This window comes from Poecilia latipinna, unplaced genomic scaffold (assembly GCF_001443285.1).
Source record: "Poecilia latipinna isolate Pla-1442-1.1 unplaced genomic scaffold, P_latipinna-1.0 Scaffold997, whole genome shotgun sequence".
In the NCBI taxonomy this organism is placed as follows: Eukaryota; Metazoa; Chordata; class Actinopteri; order Cyprinodontiformes; family Poeciliidae; genus Poecilia; species Poecilia latipinna.
Genome location: NW_015113613.1, coordinates 193,900 through 220,360, shown reverse-complemented (window position 1 = coordinate 220,360; position 26,461 = coordinate 193,900). Strand labels below are relative to the sequence as shown.

General features: G+C 48.9%; 4 protein-coding genes across 4 annotated transcripts; 3 read left to right on the top strand and 1 right to left on the bottom strand.

Annotated features, from left to right (window-relative positions):
- The first annotated feature begins 200 nt into the window (after positions 1-200).
- On the top strand, positions 201-5,262 carry tgfbi (transforming growth factor, beta-induced). Its single transcript, XM_015050535.1, has 15 exons — positions 201-330; positions 402-559; positions 629-793; positions 2,240-2,386; positions 2,466-2,607; positions 2,676-2,888; positions 3,152-3,289; positions 3,368-3,510; positions 3,675-3,811; positions 3,876-4,006; positions 4,437-4,561; positions 4,631-4,733; positions 4,805-4,854; positions 4,923-4,947; positions 5,016-5,262. Exons 1-15 carry the CDS (start codon positions 216-218, stop codon positions 5,075-5,077), a joined length of 1,854 nt encoding a protein of 617 aa, XP_014906021.1. The 5' UTR covers positions 201-215; the 3' UTR covers positions 5,078-5,262.
- Positions 5,263-6,408: 1,146 nt separating this feature from the next.
- Positions 6,409-8,970, top strand: exosc3 (exosome component 3). Its single transcript, XM_015050508.1, has 4 exons — positions 6,409-6,870; positions 7,799-7,948; positions 8,183-8,334; positions 8,441-8,970. Exons 1-4 carry the CDS (start codon positions 6,559-6,561, stop codon positions 8,646-8,648), a joined length of 822 nt encoding a protein of 273 aa, XP_014905994.1. The 5' UTR covers positions 6,409-6,558; the 3' UTR covers positions 8,649-8,970.
- Positions 8,971-9,833: 863 nt separating this feature from the next.
- b4galt1l (DP-Gal:betaGlcNAc beta 1,4- galactosyltransferase, polypeptide 1, like) lies at positions 9,834-17,496 on the bottom strand. Its single transcript, XM_015050531.1, has 6 exons — positions 16,506-17,496; positions 15,001-15,236; positions 12,953-13,140; positions 11,179-11,301; positions 10,973-11,077; positions 9,834-10,888 (listed from the first exon to the last, which is right to left on the bottom strand). Exons 1-6 carry the CDS (start codon positions 16,825-16,827, stop codon positions 10,759-10,761), a joined length of 1,104 nt encoding a protein of 367 aa, XP_014906017.1. The 5' UTR covers positions 16,828-17,496; the 3' UTR covers positions 9,834-10,758.
- Positions 17,497-18,717: 1,221 nt separating this feature from the next.
- rest (RE1-silencing transcription factor) lies at positions 18,718-26,224 on the top strand. Its single transcript, XM_015050534.1, has 6 exons — positions 18,718-19,110; positions 21,079-21,355; positions 21,429-21,974; positions 22,057-22,217; positions 22,300-22,383; positions 23,905-26,224. The coding sequence occupies exons 2-6, from the start codon at positions 21,105-21,107 to the stop codon at positions 25,584-25,586; spliced, it is 2,724 nt and encodes a 907-aa protein (XP_014906020.1). The 5' UTR covers positions 18,718-19,110; positions 21,079-21,104; the 3' UTR covers positions 25,587-26,224.
- The last annotated feature ends 237 nt before the right edge of the window (positions 26,225-26,461 follow it).

Genomic DNA, 26,461 nt, shown 5'->3' with positions numbered 1-26,461 from the left:
GATAATCATGACAGAAGAAAAAAGTGGCCTGGAGATGATTGACACTCGGACAGATGAGATTCCCCGAGTTAACCCAGTGCGGCCCTCTACCACCATTTTGGCTCTTTAAATATACATATTTAAAATGTTAAATTGACATTCGTGACTGTATACAAATAGATCAGCAAATACTGCAGTAAGCATATTGGAAGGGAACGCAAAAGAAAAATGTCCCCATGTCACCTGGAGGGCTCCATAGATTTCTGTTGCTCCGTCTCCTCCGCAGCGTCATCACCTACGAATGCTGTCCAGGTTACGAGAAGCTTCCTGGAGAGAAGGGCTGCCCTGCCGGTACGTCATGTGACCTCTGACCTCACCTGTGTTCTGCAGCACGGTGAAGTTCTGACGGCGTTCTGTTGCAGCGCTGCCTCTGGTGAACATCTACAGCACTCTGGGCGCGGTCGGCGCCTCCACCACCCAGATGTACTCGGACCGAGCCCGGCTGAGGGAGGAGGTGGAGGGGCCGGGCAGCTTCACCTTCTTCGCTCCCAGCAACGAGGCGTGGGCCGCCCTGCCCGCGGTCAGTATGGGCCTCACGGGGTCGCCGGGGGTCAACGCCGCCCGCGCTCACTCTGTTGTCCCGTTGCAGGAGATCCTGGATGCTCTGGTGAGCAATGTGAACATCGAGCTGCTGAACGCGCTGCACTACCACATGGTGAACCGCCGGCTGACCTCCGAGGAGCTGAAGCACGGATCGTCCTTCTCCTCCATGTACCAGGACTCGCACGTCCACATCCACCACTACAGCAACGGGGTGAGCAAGATCAGCTCTCTGGATGCAGCTACACAGCTAAGAAGCTAGCAGCGCTAACGCTAAAGCACTAACCACAAACGGTAGTTCTGCTAACGCTAAAGCATGAGTCAAATATTAGCACTAACATGGGATTTAGCAGAAGCTAATGCTAAACTACTAATTTCAACCACGTTGATATCCGTCATGAGTCAATGACATGTTCTGTGGCAGAGTATATCGCCCTCTACAGACTGAAACGTGTCATTGTGTAACCTCGATAATTCTGATCGATCAGCATAAATCAGTTCTGCGTTGTGTGAATAAGGGCCAGGAGACAGGATGAGATGAAACGTCGTTTATCTGTGCGAAACAGAATATGGACTGATCACAGCGGGTTCATCACCTTACGAGGGACAGCATTTCATGTTAGCAACAAGCTAACATAGCATTTTACTGGAGCCTTAAACTCAGTGAACCTGCCTCGCGCCCATCTCTCATGAACTGGCAACGAGATGTTTGTGTTCACTATATGTAACCCTGCCAACCACCAGGAGGGGGTGCTGTTTCACCCTTTACACATGAACCCAAACTGGGAAGTAATGACAAGTGGAATTCTATACAATATTAACTATGTTACACTTGCACCACTCCTCTCTGGTTGGCGCTTCAGGAAGTGATTCTGGATCAGAACTTTCTGTCCTGGTTTCAGTTTCATAGCTGTTGAATTTTGCTAACCACAGCAGGGCTCCAGTAAACACGAAGCAATGAAAAACATTTGCTGCACTGCAAAAAATGTGAAAATTACTTGAACAGATCAAAGCTGTTTTATTTGGAATGGAAAATTGTGACCGTAATCACACAGAACGTTATGTTCCAGATTTTACTATCCTCAATAAATACATAAATATCTTAAGTCAAGTTTAGCTAAAACCTTTAAATTATATCTGACCTTTAAACGCTACATCCCTCAGGCTGCAGTTTAGTTAAACGATCATATTGTGTTCATGTTTGATTTCTTTTTTTCTCCCTGTTTTATTTTATCCCTGCATATTTCTTGTTTTAGTGAGGACAGGAAATGGAACAGCTGCGTAAAAACACTTCAGAATAAGAGCATGAATATAAACATCTTAACTACTTGAAGAATTGTAAAGAAAACTTCCACACAGACGCTGAACTTTATTCAGCTGAAAGTTTACAGAGCAGCCAAGTAAATTAGTGCTGTAAAAATTAGCTTAATGGAAGCTAAGTGCGCTAAATCGCTAACTAGCAAAAGTGCTAAAAGATCCTTGGCTCTGCTGTTCGTGGGTTATCAGATGTTTTCCCTCAGCGGGTTAGTGCTGTGATGTTTTCTGACAGTCACAGCGCTCTGCGTGATGATGTCACTTCCTGTCTGAGCGGCTGCAGCAGACGGTTCCTCTGTAGCGGTCCGTCTGCGGTGGATCTGACCGGCAGGTTGTCGTCTCTCAGATCGTGACGGTGAACTGTGCCCGCCTCATCAAACCCGACCAGCATGCCACTAACGGCATCGTCCATGTCATCGACCGCGTCATCACCGCCGTGTCCAGCGACATGCAGTCCATCGTTGACGTTGACGACGATCTGGAGACGCTCCGCGTGAGTAAAGCCTTCAGGTAATTCCTGGTGTGATGATGAACATGCATTCTGACATCACTTCCTGTCTTTACGCTTGCAGGCGGCGTTCGCAGCTGCGGGGCTGAGCACCCTGCTGGAGAGTCCGGGTCAGTACACCGTCTTCGCTCCCACCAACGACGCCTTCGCCAAGATTCCTCGGGAGACCCTGAACCGCATCCTGGGAGACCCCGTAGCTCTGAAAGGTGTCCGTCTCTGTGCCTGATGGTAACCCAGTGTCTCCGGGCGCTGCTGACCTCTCGCTGACCTCCAGACCTGCTGAACTACCACATCCTGAAGCAGCTGCAGTGCGCCGAGTCCATCGTGTCGGGAACGTCCGTGGAGACGCTGCAGGGCGCGGCGCTGGAGGTCGGCTGCGACGGCGACCAGATGACCCTGAACGGGAACGCCATCGTCACCAAGAAGGACCAGCTGGGAACCAACGGCGTCATCCACTACATCAGCCAGCTGCTCATCCCAGACTCAGGTACCGGTTCTGGTTCTGGACCAGCTGCTCAGCTCTTGAACACACTCACTCAGGACAGGGGGCCCAAACTGAGGCTCGGGGGCCACTTCTGGCCCCAAGGAGGATTTCATTGGTTGATCAGATGCAGATGGAAACTTTTTGTTGTTAAATTATAACAGGAACAGTTGAGATGAAATATTCATCATTTTATAACCAATCAAAGTTGAACTGTCAGGGTTCTGGTCTGGTTCTGGTCCGGTTCTGAAGCCCTGCTTACCCTGCAGCTAAAACTCTGCTGGAGCTGGCGGAGGACTCGTCCGTTTCCACGGCGACCAGGCTGTTTGTGGACGCCGGCCTGTCGTCCCACCTGACGGGCTCGGAGGCGCTAACCATGCTAGCGCCGCTAAACGATGCCTTCAAAGGTAACTAGGCAGCTGGAGGCTGACCAGGTCACCTGGTGAACAGGTGAGGTGACCACTTCCTGCTGCCTTGTCCAACAGAAAGCGTGACGATGACCCCTGACCTCCGGGCGCTGATGAAGAACCACCTGCTGAAGCAGCAGCTGTCCTCCAAGGCGCTGTACCACGGCCAGCAGCTGCAGACGCTGGGCGGCCTCACGCTGCGCGTCTTCGTCTACAGGAACGTAAGAACGGGGTCAGAGGTCACGGCCTCGTCAGCTGGAGAACCTGATGGAGATAACCTGAAAGTTTATCGTGAAAACGAGAAACAAAATGTCGCATTTAAATCTTGTTAATACATAAAACCTGAACCATGAATGTTCTGGTTCTGATGGTCCATCCTCTCCAGAACCTCTGCATCGAGAACGCCTGCATCGCGGCTCATGACAGAACCGGCCGCTTCGCCACCATGTTTACACTGGACAAGGTTCTGGCTCCACCCACCGGGACGCTGATGGACGTCCTGAAGGCCGACGAGCGCTTCAGGTGAGCGTCAGACAACGGGTCGCCCCGGTTCTGACCCGGTCTGACCCGGTGCGTCCTCTTCCAGCCAGCTGGTCGGCGCCATCCAGACGGCCGGCATGACGGAGCTGCTCCACCAGCAGGGGGCGCTCACCTTCTTCGCTCCCACCAACGAGGCGTTCAGGGCCCTGCCGCCGGCCGAGCTCAGCCAGCTGCTCAGTGAGTGTGGAGGTTCTGACCCAGGTTCTGGTCCAGAACCGGGTTTGTTCAGTGGTTCTGATCCAGAATCAGAACCTTTTTGGGTCAGGAAAAAAATTGATCGATTGGCACATCCTGAAGTTTTTTATACAATTTTATAAATTCATAAAAAGATAAAATTCCTTATTAAATATTTTATTTCCTGAAAGTCAAAAACATGTCGATCATTTGAGAAAAGCTAAACATCTGTTATTGATTACCTGATTGATTATTGGACAGTAAAAGGTGATGAACCAGACGAGTTCTCTGCAGGGGGCGCTCCTGCTGCTCCATGTTTATTCCTGACACTATAATCAGGAGGCCTCATGGTTGCCATGGAGACAGATCATTAGGCCCGGCGCAACCAGGAAGTGGCCAGGCTGCAGCAGCCAATCAGCCTCTGTCTCTGCAGGAAACGCCGATCAGCTGGCGGCCATCTTGCGGCTTCACCTGGGGCAGGGGCTGCTGGTGAGCGGGGGGGTCAGCTCCCACACCCGCCTGGCGCCGCTGCAGGGCGACAAGCTGGAGCTGGGCGTGGTCAGTGCCGCCGCCGCCTGATTGGCCGCTGGGCGACCTGTGGCTGCGCTGACCGTGTCTCTGTTGCAGAGGAACTTCACCGTCTACGTCAACAAGGTTCCTGTGGCCGACGCCGACCTGATGGCCACCAATGGAGTCGTCCACGCCGTCAACGCCTTCATCAGGCCTCTGGGTAAGCCCCGCCCCTCCTCAGGGTAAGCGCCGCCCCCTCCTGAGGTTCTGACCCGGCTGTTTCTGTCGCAGCTCCGAAGGCGGACTGGGAGCAGGCGGACGGACCGGCGTCTGCAACTCCAGTAAGAAACCAGTAACCAACCAGTAAACCGGTTGATGGTTCCAGTCTGACCTTTGCCCTCTGTTGCAGGTCGACTCCCAGAGGTTCAGGAACGGTGAGAGACGGTTCTCCAGCTAATGGACCCGGTACTGGTTCTGGTCCTGACTGTGTTTGTCTCCACAGACGACTTGTTTGAGCGGGTTCTGATGAGCCGCTCCAGCAGAACCATGAACCGGCGCCAGTGAGGGGCGGGCCTTCCAGCAGAACCACTTCCTGCTTCCTGTTTGCTGTAGAACCAGTTTGATTCTGTGAAATCCAACTCAGATCTTCTGTAAAGTGTGTCGTCCTGCAGCATGTCGGCAGGTCGCAGTCCGGACCCGGAACCGGACTCACATTTGTAAAATAAAGCCTAGAGTGATGCGCCTCTTCATCAGTTCTTCATCCCTGAACCTGAACAGAGTCCTGGTTATGATAATTATAATTATAACTGATATAACAACATTAAGGTGAGTGCTGGCGATCACAGCCGGCCTTAGGCCTCCAGGCCAGCAGGGGGCCCTACAGAGTCTTTGGTTTCCTCACCAGTAAACATGTCAGAGCGAGTTTTGGTCAAGTTTGGGAAGAATAACTTCTTCATTTTCCATGTTTTGTATTAAACTTTAGGATTCAAATTAATTAATGTAAAAACAGTAAAATATTACAGTTGATATTGTTTGATGATTACATGAATGGAGTTGTAGCTGAACCAATTCGTCCTGACTCATTCATGCTGAAAACAGGAAGGTGGGGGGCCATAGACATAATATAAGGATAGACCCTCATGGACCGCTCTCGCCTATTGTCGCTGACGAGATTTAGGGCGGCCATCTTGGAGCAGCCTTCTGTGTTTAGCAGCACAATGACGTATCAGCGCATTTAATGATCATAACACACTTTTTGTTATTGGAAACCATATTCAACCATCTATCAAAGCTACATTTATAAACAATTGTATTTTTTAAGTATGTTTTTAATACATAGTTCATCATATTTAAATATGCTTAGTGGCTATAACAATAGAATAGGAATGGAATATTCTGATATCGATGTATGAAGAGCATATTACAAAGCACACAGTCGTTCATAATTTATTTAATAAATTATTTGATGAACTATGTATTAAAAACATACTTAAAAAATACAATTGTTTATAAATGTAGCTTTGATAGATGTTTGAATATGGTTTCCAGTAACAATAAAGTGTGTTATGATCATTAAATGCGCTGATACGTCATTGTGCTGCTAAACACATAACGCTGAGTGGAGTGGAGTACCGCTCCAAGATGGCCGCCCTAAATCTCGTCAGCGACAATAGGCGAGGGCGGTGCATGAGGGTCTATCCTTATATTATGTCTATGGGAGGGACGACCGCTTCAAGATGGCCGCCATATTTCCTGTCCCGGAGCAGCCAATGCGGGGTCTACTCTTATGTCTATGGGCGGGATCACCCTGACGTCACACCTATACCATATTTGGAAATGGTACCATTGCAGTCAGGAACATAAGGGGGCGCTCTTGCATATATATTTCGTTTTTCTTTTTTTTTTTTATCTTAATTGATTACAGTTGTTTAAACAGTCACAACTGCGCTATTGTAGGTTATTTACTTTTTTCCCCCATTTTAATCATCTCGAAACGACATGTTTTGATTCCTGAGCTGAATAATATCAGCTACGCATGCTTAGTCATGATCCTCCGGAGCGGTAGAGGGCGCTGCGGCTGCTCTTCGGGTTTCCGTGACATTTCCTGCCAAGCTACACAGAGCTCTGTGAGGATGTTCTCGGTTCTGAAGGAGCGGGTCGGGGAGATTCTGCTCCCCGGAGATGAGTTCTGCTGCGGCCCCCAAGACACCCTCCCTCTGACGGACAGCGGGAAGTCAGAGCGGCTGGTGGCCGGGCCGGGGCTGCGGCGGAGCGGCGACCGTCTGCTGGTGAGCCGGAGCGGCGTGCTGAGACACAAGGAGCCTAACAAGTTCTGGATCGAGTCCCAGCAACGGAGGGTGAGTCCACTCGGCTCCGAACCTACAGCCGAATTATTGTCCTGACTCATCAGAAGTACAGAAACTTTTCGGGGTTATTGTGAGACTTTATCCTAAAGAAATAAATAATTTTGAAGGTAAAATCAGATAAAAATAAAACAGAGTTCTGATTGAAACTGAGCAATTTGGTCTCAGTTTCTGGAACGGATCAAATAGTTTTCTTTTTCTGGTTCTAATTATTCCCAGCATAATCAGCTGGGAATAATTAATTCGGAAACCGAGTTTCTCTGTTATTGAAATAAAAGTGAAGAAATTCACCTGACGGAACTTTGCTCTCAGAATTCTGTTTTTTTTTTAAATCATTTTCTTTAATTGTAATTAATTATTTGATTTAATTTGAGCATGTACTGATTTTTTAAATGAATTTTTAAAATATATTTTTTAAGGTTTTAGTTTCATTTTTAAATATATTGTGCCTTAATCATAATTTCGTTTTTATTGTCTTAATATCTTTATTTTAATATCAAGAAAATTTTTAATCTTTAATTTCAAAAAATGTTACTGTCATTTCAATTTCAATCTTTTTTTTCTTTTTTTTTTACAGAGGAAACTTAGCAACCCTGAACAGGAGCTCCTAGTTTACATACTTTAGATCAACATTAGATTATCTTCTTATTTCTTTCTTTCCTTTCATTTATTTTCTTTGTATTTCCTTTTAATTCATGTAAAGCACTTTGAATTGCCTTGTTGCTGAAAATGTGCTATATAAATAAAATTACCTTACCTTTACCTTACCTTGAAAGGTCATATTTCTCTCAGAAGGTCTGGAGATGACCTTTGACCCCACCCAGGGTGATGGACACAGCTGTCTTACTAAGTTGGGATAGTGTTAACTCGCCCTGTTTGACAGAATGAGGACATACTCACTCTGTCCCCGTTCTGTCCTCAGTATGTCCCAGCCAAAGGAGAGACGGTGATCGGCGTCGTCACGGCAAAGTCCGGCGATGTCTTCAAGGTGGACATAGGAGGAAGTGAGGCGGCGTCTCTGTCCTACCTGGCCTTTGAAGGCGCCACCAAGAGGAACAGACCCAACGTCCAGGTGAGACGTCCAGGTCAAAGGTCGAAGGTTCTGTACCGGGGAGTTTTCCTCTCTGTCGCCCCCTGCTGGTGGTTTCTATTTTGTTTGTATTTCCATGTAAAGCACTTTGAATTGCCTTGTTGCTGAAAATGTGCTGTATAAACAAAACTACCTTACCTTCTAACTGTTACTAAAGAAACAAACGGAGCCGGATCCGGTCCGGTGGACTGAACCTCCCTCTCTCTCCCCTGCCAGGTGGGCGATCTGCTGTTGGCCCAGTTGGTCGTGGCCAATAAGGACATGGAACCGGAGCTGGTCTGCATCGACGGGTCGGGTCGGGCCAACGGGATGGGTGTGTTCGGAACCGGAGGGCTGCTCATCAAGGTGTCTCTGGGCCTGGTCCGAAGGTAACTCACCTGAGAACCCGGCCCGGTTCTGACGGGTCACTCAGCAGTCTTAAGGAGCTGTACGTTCTGGTTCTGGTTCCGCTGACTCACGTCCTGCTCTCCGCAGGCTCCTGGCGCCCCGCAGCGACCTCCGGGCCGACCTGGAGCAGCTGTTCCCCTGCGAGCTGGCGGTGGGGATGAACGGCCGGGTCTGGGTCCGGGCCGGCGCCGTCCAGCAGACTCTGGTTCTGGCCAACCTGCTGCAGAGCTGCGACGCCATGACGGCGCCGCAGCGCCAGCAGCTGTTCCGGCGCCTCCAGCAAGGGGCGTTCTGATTGGCTCAGAGCGGCAGCCAATCACAGCCCTGCTGGGCCACTTACTGGTTCTGATAGGTTCTGTTCAGATCGGGTTCTTTGATCAAAGGAAGAGCCGACCCACATCGTGTTTGGATCAGAAGCATGTGACTCGTCTCTATGGCGACAGAGAAAAACACCTGCAGCTAAAGTTCTAGCAGGAACCCAGTTCGGATCTGAGCCGGTCCACAACACGGTTCTGGTCACATGACCCGTTACCACGGAGACCAGCAGCTGTAGGAGCCCAGGCTGGTTTGTTTGTAAATTGGTGAATATTTCAAATAAAATTATTTTTATCTGTAAACTTTAATGGTTAATTTCTCGACCCCAACAGATAAAATTAATAATGAAAATAAGCTGCTAAGATGTTGACCCGGTTCTGGAAACCGCTCAGAACCAGACCCGACTGCACCAGCAGGGGAAACGGGTCCAGTTCTGGACCAACAGAACCGGCACCAAAACTGACGTTTAAAAATAAAAATCAGAAATAAACATCCAAATTAATAGATCGGTGCATTTTAATGCACTCAGTTTTTCTACAGTTTTGCTTTTTTGTCAGAAACAGAAAATGAAAAAAGCATCAAAATAAAGACTTGAGAAAACAGAATAAAATAAATCTGAGTAAAAGCAACAATGAAAATGTTTATAGCAAAACTTCTATTTACTAAATGTCCTGGAGCTAATTTATAAAACAAGTTAAAGTTCCTCTTTGGAATTGGTGCATTTTAAGTGCCTTTATTAACGGCTTTTGTTTTTAATTATGTCAGTTTTGATTCTCAATATGTAGCACTAAACCAAGCAATATGCAAAAGGTGATGCCCTCAAGCCCCGCCCCTCATTTGCATAATAAGGCATAAGGTAACAGGAGACAAAAAATGGCAGAAAACCATTTAAAAAAATAAAGTTTATATTGTGTTTAATATTAGTTATTGAAATAACCTGAAAAAATAAATTATGAAAAAGTGAAAATCCTTTTTAAAATATATTTACAAATTTTAAATATTGTTATTCAGGTTTTTCTTATATTTTTTAATTTCATCAGTTCTGGGCCTCCACACCCAGAGCCTCATTTGACCCCAGAACCGGTCCAGTTGCTGTGACTGTCACCCCCTGCTGGCCTCTTTAGGAAGGACCAGGCCGCTGCTGAAGAACGAGAAACGCTCAGGATTCACTTTGATTTTTTTATCAACATTCTGGTTCTGACCCAGTTTAAGGCACATTACAGGTGATTGTTCCACAGTTTGGTCTGCAGACAGGAAGGAGAAGCAGAGACACATTCACACTGATCGATTGGACGACCCGGTCCACATGATCAATAAGCTCTTTGGTACCAACAGCTGCAGGAAGGAGCCTCAGTCTAAATCAATTGATATCATCAGATCTGCTAATCACACACTGAAGAATGGACCTGGTTCTGGTCCAGATGACACCTGACTGTCCATCACACATTCACCTGGAGTTTGGACCGGGTTCTGAATACAATCAGAGTTATTCTAATAAAAACCAGAACCAGACCCAGTTTGAGAGGCGGTCTGGTCGGGTTTGGTTCGGTCCAGTCACAGAAACACCAGGTTCTCCCAGGGACGTTTGGACCAGGTCTGGTTCTGTTTGGTCCCAGAGTGAGGAGCAGAGCCCGGTGACAACCTTCAGAACTCAGTTCTTTGGTACTTGCTTCTGGATCGGCTGGTTCTGAACCAGCCTGTCGTCACCAAGCAGAACCTCCTGTGTCCAACAGAACTGTTCTGTCACAGAAGCTGACCAATCAGATCAGCTTTTAGCCAGAATAATCCAATCAGAGAGGAGCTGGCTTACTGAGCTCTCATCTGATTGGATGAAAAGCTAACATAATCAACCCCCCTCCACACCCCCTGTCAGATTTTCAAAGTAAGAGCCTTTTTAAAGATGTGCTGCAGCAGCGTTTGATTGGTTCCAGTCGACCAATCAGAAGATTTCTCAAGGCAGAAAAAAAAATAACATTCAGTCTGTTTGTGCAACAACGAGATGAGTACAGCAGGCCCGGTCCAACAGAACCAGAACCACAATTTAAAGCTTCAAGTGTCAGAGACAGCGCATGGGCCCGGTTCCGGCCCACTCAGGGCTTCCCCACGTCCACTGTGATCTTGGTGAACAGGTCCAGCTTCTCCACCCGGACCAGGCTGTAGGTCAGAGAGTTGATCCCGTCTTTGTGCATCGTCTCGCGGGTGTGGGCGATCCGGTCAAACCTGGAACCAGAACCAGCAGAACCGTGAGCACAGAATTGCAGAAAGGCCGGTTCCCAGAGAACCAGAACCAGCAGGGGGCGCTACCTTTGCGGGTTGGGCTCGTTCTTCTTGTCCCGGTTGTGTCGGATCATGCGGCACTTCCCCACCTCTCCGCTGGCTCTGGAGATGCTCATCCCTTTGGAGGCCAGCCTGGAAGCAGAACCGGTAGCGCTGTGGTTCTGGTTCTGACTTTACTCGGAACCTGTAGAGTCTGGTTCTCTACTCTGGTACCGCACCTCAGGTGAGCCTACCTGTTGTAGATGTCATCATCCTCGCCGCCCCAGCCCCAGTAGTTGTTGGGGAAGCCGTTGATCTTCAGGTACTGCTCTTTGCTCATCGACGAAACGCCCCCAAAGTACTGATTGTAGGGCAACCTGCAGGAGAGCGGAGGTCAGAGGGCGCGGAGACACCTGGAGCTAACCACCTACACCAGCATCTGCCCAGAACCAGACTGAAGCAGCTCCTGAATCCCCATCAGCTTGTTGTTTCCGAGATCCCTTAATGAAGAGATGCTTCACTCCGACACAAAACTCCAGCATGCTAAGCGGCTGAGGTTCTGTCGGACCGCTGTTTCTAACAGCAGGAAACCCAGCCTGCTCCAGAGCTCAGCCGGTGACAAGAAACGGGTAAGAGCTGGTTACCATGGTGACAGAGATAACTACAGTGACTACAGATCAGAAGATAAGATAATTTTATTAGTCTCCCATAGGAGAAATTTATCTTGGAAGCAGGGACAAAACTGAGCAGACACACTCACAGAGAGCTGCAGATTCTGGTTGGACAGCGATTGTGTGTGTGTGTGTGTGTGGACTGCAGTAAACAGGAAAGAGGAAATGAAAGCCTGGGCACATGGTGTTGATTCATCGACCATCTCTTCCTCTGTGGGGTCTCTGTCAGCACTTCCTGTTTCTCCTGACAGCCTCTGACCTCCAGTCAGTTTGATCTGGACGGCTCCCAGGTTCTGGATGGTTCTGATCACAGTTCAGTCTCTGTTGGGTTTCTGAACGACAGCAGACCAACAGAACCTCTGATGGTCCAGAAGAACTCCGTCCAGACCCGGAAACACCCTGAGCCAGACTGGAGAACCAGAGAAGACCAGACCTCTGCAGGAAGTGAAGTCTTCTTCTGAACTCACTTCAGTTCATGTTACAACTGAATCAGTTCACACAGATGTGTGAACTGATTCAGTGTGTGAAAGATTCTCAGCGAGAACTGGTTCATATCCTCATCAGTTCTGATCCAGGTCATCTGTTTGACTTTGCTGCTTCTGGCCCAACATCACAGGATGTTCACCACAGGGAGGCCAGGCTGCTTACTGCCCCCTGCAGGCCGGGGTCTGGACTGCAGACTCAGCTTTGATGGGTGAAGACGTTGAGCCGCACACAACTGAATATTTCAACGAAAACTTTCACATACGGACAGAACAAGTTGGCACAGATGTTCTTAGGGGCTAGCTTTTAAGAAAAAAACTGAAAAATTCGAGATGGCACCAAGGACAATTTTTTTAACTAAATTTAGTAGTACTGTGTCAAATTGTACATAATTGGTCCAACAGAAATCATATTTACTGATGATTCTTGATTTTCAAAATGGCCACCGTGGTTGCCAGTGGTGGACACAGCTAACCAACAGTTAGGTACAGTAATCACTAATTCGCTGAACAATCTTAGCCAACACTACACATTTAAAAAAAATTAGTTATGCTAATGCTAACCGTTGAATCGGCTGTTCTCCTTCTCGGTCTGAGATTCGCCAACAGTAAAATCCTCTGATTCTGCTTCATTTTAACAGGATGAGACAAAGTTCATCCAACTCATCAAGATACTTTGTTTAAAAGGCTCAAAAATGGCAGACATCTTTAAACAGCTGATGGGAAACATGAAAAACATCCGACCTGCGGGGTTAGAATGCTAATGCTAATGGTTGAGTCCACTAACAGATCTGAACGGCTGTGAAGGTCCAGAACCGGAGCAGGTCGACGACCCAGTTACAACCAGTAACCCCAGTGCTCCCAGCAGGGCTCACCTGAAGCCGAACTTGTCCATGGACACAGACAGGTGTCTGGGCTGGCTGAAGCACCTGTAGGTGTTGCGGTCGTCCATGGGGATCAGGTCCACATCGCTGAAGACGAAGCAGTCGTAGTCGTACTCCTTCAGAGCCTCCATGTAGCCCACGTTCAGCAGCTTAGCCCGGTTGAAGACCTCGTCTCCATCCTGACACGCATACACACACACACACACACACACAGGTCAGGAGAGGTGCTACTGCACAGCAGAACAGACCAGAACTGGACTGGTTCCACTGGGTTCTGCCTGCAGAGCAGGTCAAGACTGGTTTAGCTGGATTTCTCAGTCGATATCAAAGGTTCTGCAGAACCTTCGGACCAGGCCCCGTGTTTAAGGAAAACCTGGACCAGGCCTGCTGACCCAGATCAGAACCGGGTCAGATATGCGAGTCATATTTAGTCAGTCATATTTATCCCTAAAGCACTAAGGCCGCAATCTGCAGCCAGAACCGGGTTTCCTGATCCAACTGGACCTCATCTTTATGTTAGCAGGAAGCTAACCTAGCCTAGCAACCCGGTGCCTTCATCCTGACCAAGAGTCTGCTGGGAAACCGATCAGAACCGGGTCTTCATTCACTGCTCTGGTTTCCTAGTTGTCAAAGGATCGATTTGAAAGTTCTGCTGTTGGCCCATAAAGTTCTAAAAGTTCTATGCAGCTAACCACCTACACCAGCATAAGTGGTGTAGGTGGTTAGTGGGTCAAACCACTAACCACCTACACCAAAAGGTCAAAGGTTCCAACTGATCAAGACTTTAAATCTGTTTCCTTCAAATGTTTGACATCCAGGCTTTTTAAATTAAAGTTAAATTTGTTTTTCTAATGTATTCTGAATAAACCTGCCCCTCCCACAGAGACCCCACCCCCAAACGGTTCCACTCCACAGCACATCCAACGCTCGTTAGCAATGTTTCAACATGTCTGCCTGAAGGATTTATGTCCAATTGACCAGGGGGCGTGTCCGCGTGGGGGAGGGGGCGTGTCCATGGAAGAGTCTTGTTGGTTGGGATGAATGAAGGGAAACTGGTTCTGGTTCTGCATGTTCCTGGTGGCAGAACAGGTCCTGACCGGGTTCTACATGTTGAGCTACTGATGCTTTCTGATGTCAGTTAACTGGGTTACCGTGGCAACCCCTCAGCTGTGTCATGCAGCAACATGTTTGTAAAGCCTTCAGACTGAACATTTAAAAACATCAACTTCCTGTGATGTCACATGACCACTTCCTGTTAGCAGATGAAAAAGGGTTAATACAAAGCTCCCACTGTCTCACCTGGACAGGTAACCAGTCAGACCTGAACCTGCTCAGTTCGTCGTTTACCTGCCAGGTGAGCTCAGGTGGCAGAAACAGAAACAGGCAGCAGACAGAAACCGGAGAAGAAGAAGAAGAAGAAAGCTGAATTACCGTAAGCGACCACTTAGCAACACCCGCTGCTATTGGCCAAGACCAAGAAGAGGCGGGTCTCAGCAGCTCCACAACCACTGGTCAGAAAGGCCTGACATGCAAAGAGAGGGGAGGGGCAGGTGAAGGGGAGGAGCTAAAACTGAGGAGGATGAAGGAGAGGAAGCAGCAGAAGAACACAGTGAGTCAAAGCAGCAGCAGCAGAGTGAACACCTGGTTACCATGGTTACTGTTTCATTTCTGCTTCAGACTGAGTGATCACGATGCATGCAGAGTCCTGAGCTCTACAGAGTTGCTGAATAACCCAGCTCACCCTGTGGACAAGCCCCGCCCACAGCAGAGCAGCTGCTCCTTTACCTGGAGGAAAACATGCAGCTCAGAGTCACTAACGGCTCTTTGAACGCTCAAGGCAGGTGATCTCACTGTTACCTGGATACAAGCCCCGCCCCTGCCCTGCTGTGTGTGGATTCCTCTGAAAACTCCTGGATCAGGTGAGATCCCACTCTGGCTGATTTTATCAGGCTGATACATTTTCACCTCTCTGCAGGTAAATCCAGGTTTAATCTTGATCTAATCCAGTCAGAGGTTCTGTTTGGCTCTGTTGGACCCACCTGGTTGATGACGTAGACTCCGTAGTCGAGCTGCTGCCTCTGCAGAACCGGGTGAAGGTAGTAGAGCCAGAACTTGAGGTGTTCGTCTCGCTTGCGGAACGGGATGATGACGGCGACCTTCTGCAGCGCCACACAGTCCTTGGGTCGGAACCGGCCGCCGGGAAGGATGTTGGGGTTGTCCCTCTTGATTTGTTCTAGGCTCACTGGGATGTTGAACTCCACCCTGAGGGGACCCACTGGGGGAGGAGACACAGCATCAACACACTGCAGCTGCTCGACCTCTGACCCCCTGCTGGGAGGAAACGCAGCAGGAAGCTGCAGCTGAGATCACAGCAGAACCCAACAGATACATTTAGGTTCTGGCTCTGATGTTTCAGACACATTTACATCCAGAAAAACTCAGAGTTCCCACGCTGTCTGAGAATCTGAAGGCAACACCGTCAACTCTGACTCAGATTCAATGCTGACGCTCAATAGGCCATCCGCAGCGAGGCCCGGCCAATCGGTGCGAGGCCCGGCCAATCGGTGCGAGGCCCGGCCAATCGGTGCGAGGCCCGGCCAATCGGTGCGAGGCCCGGCCAATCACGCAGCCTGGCTTCAGGGTTTGTTATTCTTCATCTTCAGCTCATTCTGCAGAACTGATGATTATTAATGACAACATGATCTCAGATGTTTCCGTCCCAAACGGACCAGCAGAATCGGGTCTGGTACCAGAATCCGGCCCAGCTCAGCCCGTTATCTGTTAATAGAACACTGATCTCTAGCAGAACCAGCAGCTGGGCTGCTTCAGGCCCGCCTGCTGCTCTGTAGAGTTCTTAAGGTTCTGGTTCCACAAAGCTCCAGGTCTCTCCCGGTTTCCATGGCAACCCAGCAGATGTGACTGAAGCTCCAGCAGAACTTCAGGCCCATCAGACCCCATTAAGCTCCGACATCATCAGCCTCTTCAGGTTCTTTACTGGAACCTGGCAGAACTCCATCTGGACCAATCACCTGAGCCGCACTGTTGCCTAGGAGACGGAACCCCCAGCTCACCTGGTGAGGAATGGAAACATTCAGCTCACCTGGGAGAGTTCCTCCTGGAGGTCACATGACCTCCTCACTCGCCGAACAGGTACAACGGGTGAGTACACTTCCACCTGGACCCCCACACAGAACCAGAACCTGCTTTGAGTTCTGGTTCTGGTTCCTCTACGGACCCAAACTTCATCACTTCAGAACCTGGAGGCGGGTCTCTGATGATTATTGATCACTTATTGATCATATATCATCATCCAAGTGGATGTTATTGATACATATGGATGGATCCACGACCCGCCCCGGACCAGAAACAGTTCTGATGCGTCTCAGAACATTCGGTTCTGGTTCTTGGACTTGTTGGATCATTTCTCAACCTGACAGCAATAGCAAATTTTTGGTACCAAACCATGTGGACCGGGAACCATCTGATACTATCCATGTGGTTCCGGTCCAGATGGGCTTCTAAACCCAGGCCGAACCGGACTCACCCAGCAGAGGGGATGTTTCTGGACATTTCTGCAGCAGCTTCACCGGTTCCTCTGTCGTGTTCTGACCCGGTTCGGTCGGCTGCCGCTCCACCTTCTGCCGCCTCCGGGTCGCGGTCTCTTTCGGTTCGGTTCCGGAGCTGCTGGCCGGGACCAAGCCGTGTCTGAGCCGGGTCAGATTGGAGTGGGACTGCTGGTTCTGGACGAAGGAGAACCGGATGTCCAGGGTTCGGACGTAGAAGAAGACGGTGACGGAGATGTGGAGGAAGCAGAGCAGAACCACCAACTTGCAGGTTCGGTGTATCAGGCTGAAATCTGTGGCCATCTTGACGGCTCGGTTCCGGGTCCAGAAAGGGTTCTGCTTCGCCGCTATCTGCTCTCACATTCCATCTTCCTCTATCTGGGACACAACTCCAGGTTTTCCAGCAGAGTTCGGACAGAAACCCAGGAAGAACCCAGAACCAGAACTTGAGCAGAAAGTCGATGAAAGTTTGGAGCCCAGCTAGCTGTTAGCTTCCTGCGGTTCGTGTCCAAAGGTCGGAAAAACGGTTCAGAAACCGCCAGGCTTCGGTCCAAAGTTCTGTTGAAAACGTCACGGACACCAACAGTCTGAGAGACCCAGAAATGGTACCGAATTCCGGCCCGAACACGGTCCAAAACGCTGAGAGTGGACAGGAACAACCGAGATAAACTTTACTGGACTCCGTGTGACGACTCCAAGGATCCGGATGACGAAATCATGCTTCACACTTCCGGTCTGCTTTTCAAAATAAAAATTGGACCAAAGGAAAGGACAGAAAAGTCAAATGTTAAACAGACGAACAAATCGCTGCAAAAACTTCAACCAAATGTTATCAAATGATTCAATAAAACTCAAAGGTTGTGTTTCTATACAAAAAACCACCAAAGCAAATCCACCAAAAATAAATCAAAGTGGGCTAAATTAAAACCAAAGATGAAACTAGATCAAGGTTTATATCTGCTGTTGTTCTAAATCAGTGTTTCTCAACCCTGGTCCTCACCGCCCCCCTGTTCTGCATGTATTAGGTGGTTCCCTTCTGCCACACACCTGAATCGTATCTCTGAGTGATTAACAGGCTTCTGCAGCACTTGATGGTCATGCAATCATTTGGATCAACTGTTCTGGAACAGAGGCTCATCTAAAACATGCAGAGCAGGGGGGCTGAGGACCAGGTGGAGAAACACTACTCTAAATACAAAAGATGAACAGAAAAACACTAAATGTTTTTTATTACAAAAAAGCCTGATCATCCTCTTCATTTGTGTCTTCAGTCAGAAGCGTTTCCAGTGTGGCTGTAATACTGGCCTCTACAGGAGATCCTGTCCAATGCCATCAGCATTTAGAAAAAGCGTTGGATGAGTTTTGATTCCTCTCTGGGATTAATTTGAAAAAAATAATGTTATTTTGAAAAGAATCAGAAGCCACTTCCGGTGAGAGTCTGCGCTAACAGCTCCAGAAGGGGCGTGGCCTGTACGGGTCATTCAACCTGCAGCGTGTCAACATGAACCCATAGTTAGTTAACAGATCAGTGATTATCAGCAAGAGCAAATTATCAGGTCAGATAGTTCTGACAGAAGTACATCAGTGCTGCATGATGACGCCAGGCAGCACTGGCATGACGTCATCAGCTCACTTTCTATAGAACACCTGCAGGAAGTACCTCCAATGTAAAGTGCTTTACAATAGCTCACCGCCAACATCAGATTCACATAATAACGAAGAAAGTACCACCTTCTGGTTCTGGTTCTGCTGGGTCCGGTTCGGAACCAGCTTCTCCTGGTCTGGAGGACTCTGGTCCTCATCAGGGTGGGAGGATCAGCAGTGATGCAGGAGCTATGGGGCTCTGGAGAGACTGTTCATTCCATACAGCTTCCAAGCACGGTGGTGGAGGGCTGGTGATATGGGCTTGATGTGGACCAGGATCTCCTCTGATATCCAAACTGTTCATCTTTCCATCAGTTGAAGCTAGGGGCAACCTAGGTCATCAACAGAACCACGATCCTGAACCCAGCAACAGATCTATAGCAGAATGGTCTAGTCAAAGTCCTGATGAGCTTTTCAGAAGAATGAGCAGAAGTCCCAGTGAGTGACTGATGGTGTCAGACAGAAACTGAAGGAGGTTCTACTGGCTAATGGATCAGGAGTTGAACTCAGTTTTTCACTCACTGGTTCTGAAGTTGTTCATCCTTCATCCTAAGTTTTTCATCTGTTTTAATAAATAAAAAGAGATTGTAGTGAAATTGTTCCATACCTGTTCTGAACCTCAACCAGAACCCATCCAAAACCTTTTCCAGGTCAGGTTTAATCATATTCACGGTTCTGAGCTTTTTAACCTGAACAGAACCAGAACCTCTGAGTTGAGGTACTCTCAGTCACTCTGACGTCTCTTCCTCCATCTTGTTCTGTAACTCGCACATTTTCACAGAAAAACTACAAACTTGCGGAGCTACGCGTTGACGTCAGGACCCTACGTCACTGTAGAGGAATGTGCGGAAACTTCTACCTAGTTTTCTAACAGCGCTGTCCGTCGAAGGTAAACCTTCCCAGAACAGGAAAGTCTCCAGGAAAGTCTTTGGAAGTTCGGAGGTGAGGAGCAGGGAGTGTGTCGGAGGGCTTGCGGGCCAGGGAGCGGTTCGGTTCCGTTGCTGTGCGGGTTTACAGCCGCAGAAAGTTAGAGCAGTTCGGGGAAAATGGAGGCGGTGAGGTGGAGCACAGAGGCGCTGTCCGGGGGCTGATCAGGACCATGGCTAACACTCCGTCCCAGGCCAGGTCCGGGACGGGCTCCGAGCCTCGGAACCACACTCGGACTGCGACTCCACAACTCTAAAACAATTGGATCAGAACCTGGGGGGAGTTCGGTTCTGGGTCCCGAACTCAGGGAAAGTGTGTGACCAGAAGTTAGCTTGTGAATCGTAGCAGCTCAACATGGACCGCCTTAAATCAGAACCAGGTCCACAATGTGGCTCCGAAAGAAAAAACTTTTTAATTACATAAAAGTCCGAGTTTTCCGGATCATTGTCTGCAGAACCTTTAAAGTTTGTGTGCTGATACAGTCCAGTTGGCCTCGTGGGGGTTTAAAACTGGTTCTGATCTCATTTGGTTGGAACGGCGAAGTAGAATAAAAATAAATTGCTTTTATGACAAATTGTTTAAAAAATTTATATTTAAAACTTTCGGAACCTTTCATTCCGGTCCGGGTTGCCCGGTTTCCAGAACTTCAATCTGAGAAGTTCACCCCAAAAGGAGCTGATGTCACCTTCTTATGATCTTAGCGTAACCTTAGAATGAAGGTTAAAGGTCATGGTAGGAACTCCGATCAGAATCGTTCCTGAATATGAATCAGAACTTATTCTGTGTGGTCCAATTTCTCTAAAAACAGTGGAACAGTCCTTTACTTCAGCTAGGAATCAGACACCGACTTCAGAACCGGATGAAAAGTTCTGTTTGTGTTTTGATGTTTGTAAGATTAAAATAAATTATATCGGATGTGGTTTTGCAGGTCCAAACTTTAGCTCGTCGTACCAGAACTTCCTGCGGATTAAACAGAAGTTTTCCCCGTAACCCCTGAAGTTTTCTGAGGCGCTGACTGTGGTGCTGCTTCAAAATGGCCGACGGCCTTAGAGCAGAGGGTCACTGCCTTTACTTTTTAATAACTAGTGTTTTCGGTCTGAAACCAATGAATAATATGTTTTGTTTAGAGAAACTTCATAATCTATTTTATTTACTGTTTTTGATTGTTTCCAGGTTTTATTTCAACTTTATTTATTGTTTTAAATATCTTCTGAATATTTAAAATGTCTTCCAGTTGCAGTGTTAAGGCTGCAGTATGTAACTTTTATATTAAAAATTGCTTTTTAGATATTATTATTATTACTATCACCATGTTGTTACAGTTTGCTATGGGACAGATAATCTGTGAAAAGATGGACCTCCTCCTTCCTGAGCTGCTATGTCTGAAGAAATGCACCAAAAATCGGAGCCAGGAGGAGGGGCTTAGTGCTGCCTGTCAATCTCATGTACCTGCTGCTACATCAATAGAAGCTAAACTAACTAAGTTTAGTATTCACGTTCACAGAGAGCATGGGAAGAGGGATGAGTGGTGTGCATACAGGCTGATTGACAGCGCTAAGCCCCGCCTCCTGGCTCTCATTGCTTGTACTGGGAGAAGTTTTTTCACAAACTGTCTCATATTATAGTGTCAACCAATATGTAAAAAAATATTTTGTAGTAGTTACATAGCACAGCTGTAAGAGCTCTTTAGAAATTGTTTTTATTGACTTTTGTGAGGAAATACTTTAATTATATATTAGTTGAAAATTGTCTCAAAATGACAATATTGTCGTTTATCTCAATAATTTCTGGGACAGTTTTGTCGTTTGACCGTCACATCATCCAAAAGGACGTTTCCTGAGTGGAGCAGCTCTCCTGGTTGTGACAGAAGCTCTGAACGTTTCTAAATGTCTCACCGTTTCCTCCAGCCTTGGCGCTGAAACCCGGTGAGCCTTCAGAACCGTAGAGTTCTGCTGATCGACCCTCACCGTTTGGTTTCTGCAGCTTCCTGTGGGTGGAGCCCCGTCGTCATGGCGACTCAGACCATGTTCTCAGCTGGGATGTTTCCTGTGGGCGTCTCTCTGGTGGAGGACGGGGCGGGCCTCAGCGATCTGCCCCGGGACACGCTGCCCGCCCCTCAGCTGGTGATGCTGGCTAACGTGGCGGCGGTGACGGCGGCGGAGGGCGGCGACGGCGGCAGCATGGCCGACGAGAAGGAGATGATGGAGCTGAAGACGGTGGGATGTGGCTACTCTGACAGTGAAGACGAGGGCGTCATCAGGTCAGGAGTCAGTGAGGGCCACTTCCTGCTCCTGGCACATTACCTGTCTCTAACTCACCTGGTTTGTGTGCAGGTACAGCTACGACAACCAGAACCACCGCGAGGTGTGCATCGTGGAGTACCCAGAGTCCCCGAACCCGGCCGCCCAGACCGTCGCCATCAGTGGCAGCAGAGAGGATGAGGAGAACCCCTCCACTGAGAAACAGCCCCCCTCCTTTAAGCCCCGCCCTTCCACCGTTTCACCCCAACCTGGGGCCAAAGGGGTGATGGATGGCGCCCAGAAGAAGAAGCCGTTCTGCTGCAAGCCGTGCCACTTCCAGGGCCAGAACGAGCAGGAGTTCGTAGAGCACCTGAGCACGCACAGCATCAACAAGATGATGGTGGTGCACCAGGTGGAGGGGCGGAGCAAGAGCAAAGCCAAGGAGGCGGAGTCACGGGAGGCTTTGCCAGGCAGGGAGGCGGAGCACGGCAGAGAGGAGGAGCCCAGCAGCGAGGACACGGCCGCCGGCGTGGACACCAAAGGGCTGATCAGGTGCGAGCGCTGCGGCTACAACACCAACCGCTACGACCACTACATCGCTCACCTGAAGCACCACAGCAAGGAGGGCAACGACCACAGGTAGGAGCACCAAACCTGCTCTGAAGGTCACACCTGTGGGTGTTTGTCTGAGTCAGCTGAGCGTGAACCTGTGTGTCTGCAGGGTGTTTAAGTGCACGCTGTGCGCCTACACTACGGTCAGCCAGTACCACTGGAGGAAGCACCTGAGGAATCACTTCCCCAGCAAACTGCACACCTGCAGCCAGTGTTCCTACTTCTCTGACCGCAAGAGCAACTACATCCAGCACATTCGGACCCACACTGGTACCGTCCTGTCCCTGGTCTGTTCCGATCTTGTCCCTGTCTCAGGTGGGTCATGTGAAGGCTGTGTCTCTCTGGTGAACAGGTGTGCGTCCATTCCAGTGTCTTTACTGCGACTACTCGAGCTCCCAGAAGACTCACCTGACCCGCCACATGAGGACTCACTCAGGTGAGTTTGGGGCAGAAGGGGACAGGTGCTGATTGGGTCCTGAACCAGTCCTGTTTGAGTAGAGAGGACCCCTGTCATGTTTCAGTTTTAACAAGTAGACCTTCTGGTCGTGTCCTTCGGTTGAAGACATTTAGCTCCACCTTCTCTCCAGGCCCAGAACTCCTCACTCTGTGTCCAAAGGGCTTTAAACGGATCCATAGTTGAACATGTTGGTTTAAATATGGTGCAATTGTTCTATTTACCCAAAAGAAGTTTGTGATACGAATATGTTGTATATATTTACTATATTTTTCACCGACTGAGGCCCCAATTTTTCCGCCTATGCAGTGCATTCTGGGCCGATAATTCGAGTAGGTTCTGCTAGAGGCAGTTCTATAAGCTGTTGGAGGCTGGTGAGGGCAGCCCTCTAAACATTTGGATGGAGACAAACTGCCTCAAAGCTAATCGAGACATTTGCTGAAACAAGCTGACATCATCGGCTTGTGAATTGCTGCTTACTATATTAACTAGAGCTAACAGCTTTAGCATGAGGAAAGTCATTGCCAGGAGCTCAAGCAATTTGCCTTGGCTGTGTGATGTTTAATTTACAAAAACTCAACATCCTACAGTTTTTTACTGTAGGATTTACTTCTGAAATAAATGTTTCTCAAGAAAAGTCTAATGTTACAACCAAACGTTGGATCCCCCTTATGGCGGTCCCCAAACAGCAGCCAGTACTGGCCAGTGGGTTGACTGGTACCAGGAGTTTATGAACAGCCAGTTTAAGACTTCTGGCAGTAAGTCGCTGTTTGGAGACCCCTGGTTTTAGATGAGAAGCTGAAACAGAAACATCTAGGAACACCAGTAGAACCAGTCTGGAGCTGTTCAGGACGACGTTGGGCTTGATGGTCTTTCTGCTACTAACTGTTGATTTGTTTGTTCTCACTGAAGCTGCCCTGATGGATTAACACGGTAACTAATCTGATCTGTGTGTGTGTGTGTTTGCGTGTGTGTGTGGTTGTGTGTGTGTTTGTGTGTGTGTACACACTTGTTTATGCTACATACAGAGGACCAGTTTCACCATTTTACCCTCAAACTGAGGTCATTGTAGAAAGTGTGAACCTGAGCTCTGCTAGGTAGTGTAGAGGTCTGGTGCCAGTTGCGTTTGGTTAGCAATAGACTAGTGATCTTTAAGGAAAATGTATGGGTTAGGCATAAATGCAGTAACTACAATGAATGAAAGTCAATGCAAAGTCCTCAGTTGGTTCAGGGTTGTTCTGTTCTGAACATGAACTTCTGCATGAGTGAACCTGTTTCAGTTCTCTGTAGGTTAGAAAGATCTAAGAGCAGGGAGTGAGTGTGATGGATCTCTGCAGGATGTCCAGGGGAAGTTCTGCACCAGAGTCCAGTCTGGGCTGATCAGAACCCGGTTGGTAAACAGAGCCAGTGTGATACGGATCTGTTAGACCCAGCCTGACCTGCTGCATGAACTCCTCTATGGACCCCCAGCTTTGGCTCTCTAACGTATCCTCCCCTCTGCAGGTGAACGTCCCTTCAAGTGTGAGAGCTGCAGCTACCTGGCAGCCAATCAGCACGAGGTGACCCGTCATGCCCGCCAGGTCCACAACGGTCCCAAGCCTCTGTCCTGCCCCTACTGCGAGTACAAGACGGCCGACCGCAGCAACTTTAAGAAGCATGTGGAGCTGCACCTGAACCCACGGCAGTTCCTCTGCCCGCTCTGCAAGTACGCCGCTTCCAAGAAGTGCAACCTGCAGTACCACATCAAGTCCCGGCACTCTGGCTGCAACGTGGACCTGGATGTGTCCAAAGTCAAGCTGCGAGTGAAGAAACCCGGTCCGGACGGTCCAGACGACAAGTCTGAGTTAAAAGCAGCCACGCTGGATGACTCCCCCGCCATGGAAGACGATGTGGACGAGGAAGATGACTCGAGCCCCATCAATCTGTCCATCAGGAGTAGCAGCGGACCCACCATCAAACCGCCACAGCTAAGCGAGATTCCCGACAAGGCTGCAAAGAAACGCAACTCCTTGTCTGAGAAGGAGAGACCCGTAAAGGCAAAGGAAGCAGAAAAGAAAGTCTCAACAAGGCAGAAGAAGGTCAAGGAGAATCCTGTGGAGAACAGGGACGGTAAAGAAGTCCAGACTGCTGCTGGGAATACTGATGTCAAAGTGAAGAGACGAGTGAGGAAAGTTCCCACTGGGAAACCAGTTTCCCAGGACCAACCAGAAGAACCTGCATCCCAGGAAAAACAACCGGTGGGACCCGCTTCCCAGGAAGACCAGTCTGATCCAAAGAGTTCTGACCAGCAGATATGTAAAGACAAAGACTTGAAGGTGAGCTCCTATAAGGAGAGCAAGAAAAGCCTCAGCAAAACCAGAAAGTCTGGAACCTTAAAGACTCCAGAACAAGCTGAGACACAGAAACCCATCAGTCCTGAGAAGAGCCAGAAAGGAAAGTGGGTCAAAGAAAAGCCCACTAAAAGGAAAGCAGGACAGATTCTGGATCTATCCCAAAAGTCCTCCAAGAAAAAGTGCCTGAAAGCTCCTGCTGCCAAGAAGTTGCTGTCCAAAACATCTTCGGATAGTACCGAGTCCAGTCCGACTGAAAAGGCTAGCAGAGAGGCACCATCCAACCAGAAAAAGACCAGGACCTCCACCAGGAAGACCTTGGCAGTCGGTCCAAAACCAGATGAACCGATCTCTGAAACCAGTCCATCTTTAGAGGCTATGAAAGGTTCTGTTCAGCCAACTGGTTCTGGTGAAATAGCTTTCTCCACAGATGGGTTGACCCAACCAGAACCTGATGCTCCTCCCAGCAGACCATCAGAGAAGACAGAAGGTTCCCATCCCACCTTCATCAAACCGTCGGTGCCGCCTCGCCTACTCCTTCCTGGCCAGCGTGGCAGACCGGCCGACGCCGAGGACGATGAGGGGATCCACAGCAGCCACGAGGGAGGAAGTGACATCAGCGACAGTGCCTCAGAGGGCAGTGATGACTCTGGCCTCAACGGTACCGGTGCTGCTCCAGGAAAGCTGGCCAACGATCCGGAGACGCCCACCGAGGAGATCCCCACACCCACCGAACTCAAGAGCCACACGTGCATCTTCTGCGACCGCACGTTCCCCCTGGAGACGCAGTACCGGCGCCACCTGAACCGCCACCTGGTCAACGTGTACTACATGGACCCCGCTGCACCAAGATGAGCTGGTCTTCATGGTACCTGACTGGCTATGGAGGGCCAGAAGTGGTTCTGTTGAGGGCTTGGCTCGGCTCAGGCTCTGGTCCAAAAGAACTTAGTCATGTTTATATCTTTGAGTCTGAAACGGTTATACTCCAGAGTCCACGGTCTGAAGTTCTGACTGCCAGTTCTGTTGATATGAACTCCTGACCGTTGGTTCCACTGATCTGAACTAATCGGCGCCAGTTCTAGAGGTCTGAACTTTGGACCGCTGGTTCTGTAGGGTCCTGACTCTGGTTTCATGGTGAAGTCACTCAGTGCCTTAGACAATCAGCTGCTTCTGACAGGTTCTGGTTCCTGTCCAAAGGTCCAGTTTACAAGACAGTCTGACGTTCTGCTAGCGGCTCACAATGATGATGATGATGAAGCTTCCAGCTGTGTAAATATCTCAGTGCAATAGACCATTTAGTCCAGAGGCCAAAGTGATTCTTTGTTTTATCATGAAGAGAAATGAACTCAATCGGATCCTTCAAAGTAAAGGAGGACATTATGGACCGACGCGGTTCCTGACGGACCGACGCGGTGTTAGCAGGATGCAAATCATGTTTTTTAGCTGTAATCTGTCCTCTCATCATTTTGAATAAACATTTCATACCTACCCAACCCGTCTCGGTGAGCTGCTCATAAACCTTTAAATGTTTGGCTGCAACCGTTCAGCTGCCAGGTGAGTCAGCAGGTTCTGTGGATCTGAGGGAGGGCAGACGATGTGTTTTAGACCTCCACTCTGCTTTTAGAACCAATGCTAACATCCATGTTAGCCTGAGTTTATCCAGATGATGAGGCGGGACTGTTTAATACTTGTTTACACTGCAGAGGAACTGAGCTGTCAGCAGGAGGCGC

Excerpts from the sequence above, each read along its gene's own strand:
- rest (XM_015050534.1), top strand. The coding sequence starts at position 21,105 with ATGGCGACTCAGACCATGTTCTCAGCTGGGATGTTTCCTGTGGGCGTC. Across the intron at positions 21,356-21,428 it reads GAAGACGAGGGCGTCATCAG|GTACAGCTACGACAACCAGA; the intron begins GTCAGGAGTCAG and ends GTTTGTGTGCAG. Across the intron at positions 22,218-22,299 it reads GCACATTCGGACCCACACTG|GTGTGCGTCCATTCCAGTGT; the intron begins GTACCGTCCTGT and ends TCTGGTGAACAG.
- exosc3 (XM_015050508.1), top strand. The coding sequence starts at position 6,559 with ATGATCCTCCGGAGCGGTAGAGGGCGCTGCGGCTGCTCTTCGGGTTTC. Across the intron at positions 7,949-8,182 it reads GGAACAGACCCAACGTCCAG|GTGGGCGATCTGCTGTTGGC; the intron begins GTGAGACGTCCA and ends CTCCCCTGCCAG. Across the intron at positions 8,335-8,440 it reads TCTCTGGGCCTGGTCCGAAG|GCTCCTGGCGCCCCGCAGCG; the intron begins GTAACTCACCTG and ends TGCTCTCCGCAG.
- b4galt1l (XM_015050531.1), bottom strand. The coding sequence starts at position 16,827 with ATGGCCACAGATTTCAGCCTGATACACCGAACCTGCAAGTTGGTGGTT. Across the intron at positions 11,302-12,952 it reads ATGGACAAGTTCGGCTTCAG|GTTGCCCTACAATCAGTACT; the intron begins GTGAGCCCTGCT and ends GCTCTCCTGCAG. Across the intron at positions 11,078-11,178 it reads GATGATGACATCTACAACAG|GCTGGCCTCCAAAGGGATGA; the intron begins GTAGGCTCACCT and ends TTCTGCTTCCAG.
- tgfbi (XM_015050535.1), top strand. The coding sequence starts at position 216 with ATGTCACCTGGAGGGCTCCATAGATTTCTGTTGCTCCGTCTCCTCCGC. Across the intron at positions 794-2,239 it reads TCCACCACTACAGCAACGGG|ATCGTGACGGTGAACTGTGC; the intron begins GTGAGCAAGATC and ends GTCGTCTCTCAG. Across the intron at positions 4,948-5,015 it reads CTCCCAGAGGTTCAGGAACG|ACGACTTGTTTGAGCGGGTT; the intron begins GTGAGAGACGGT and ends TTGTCTCCACAG.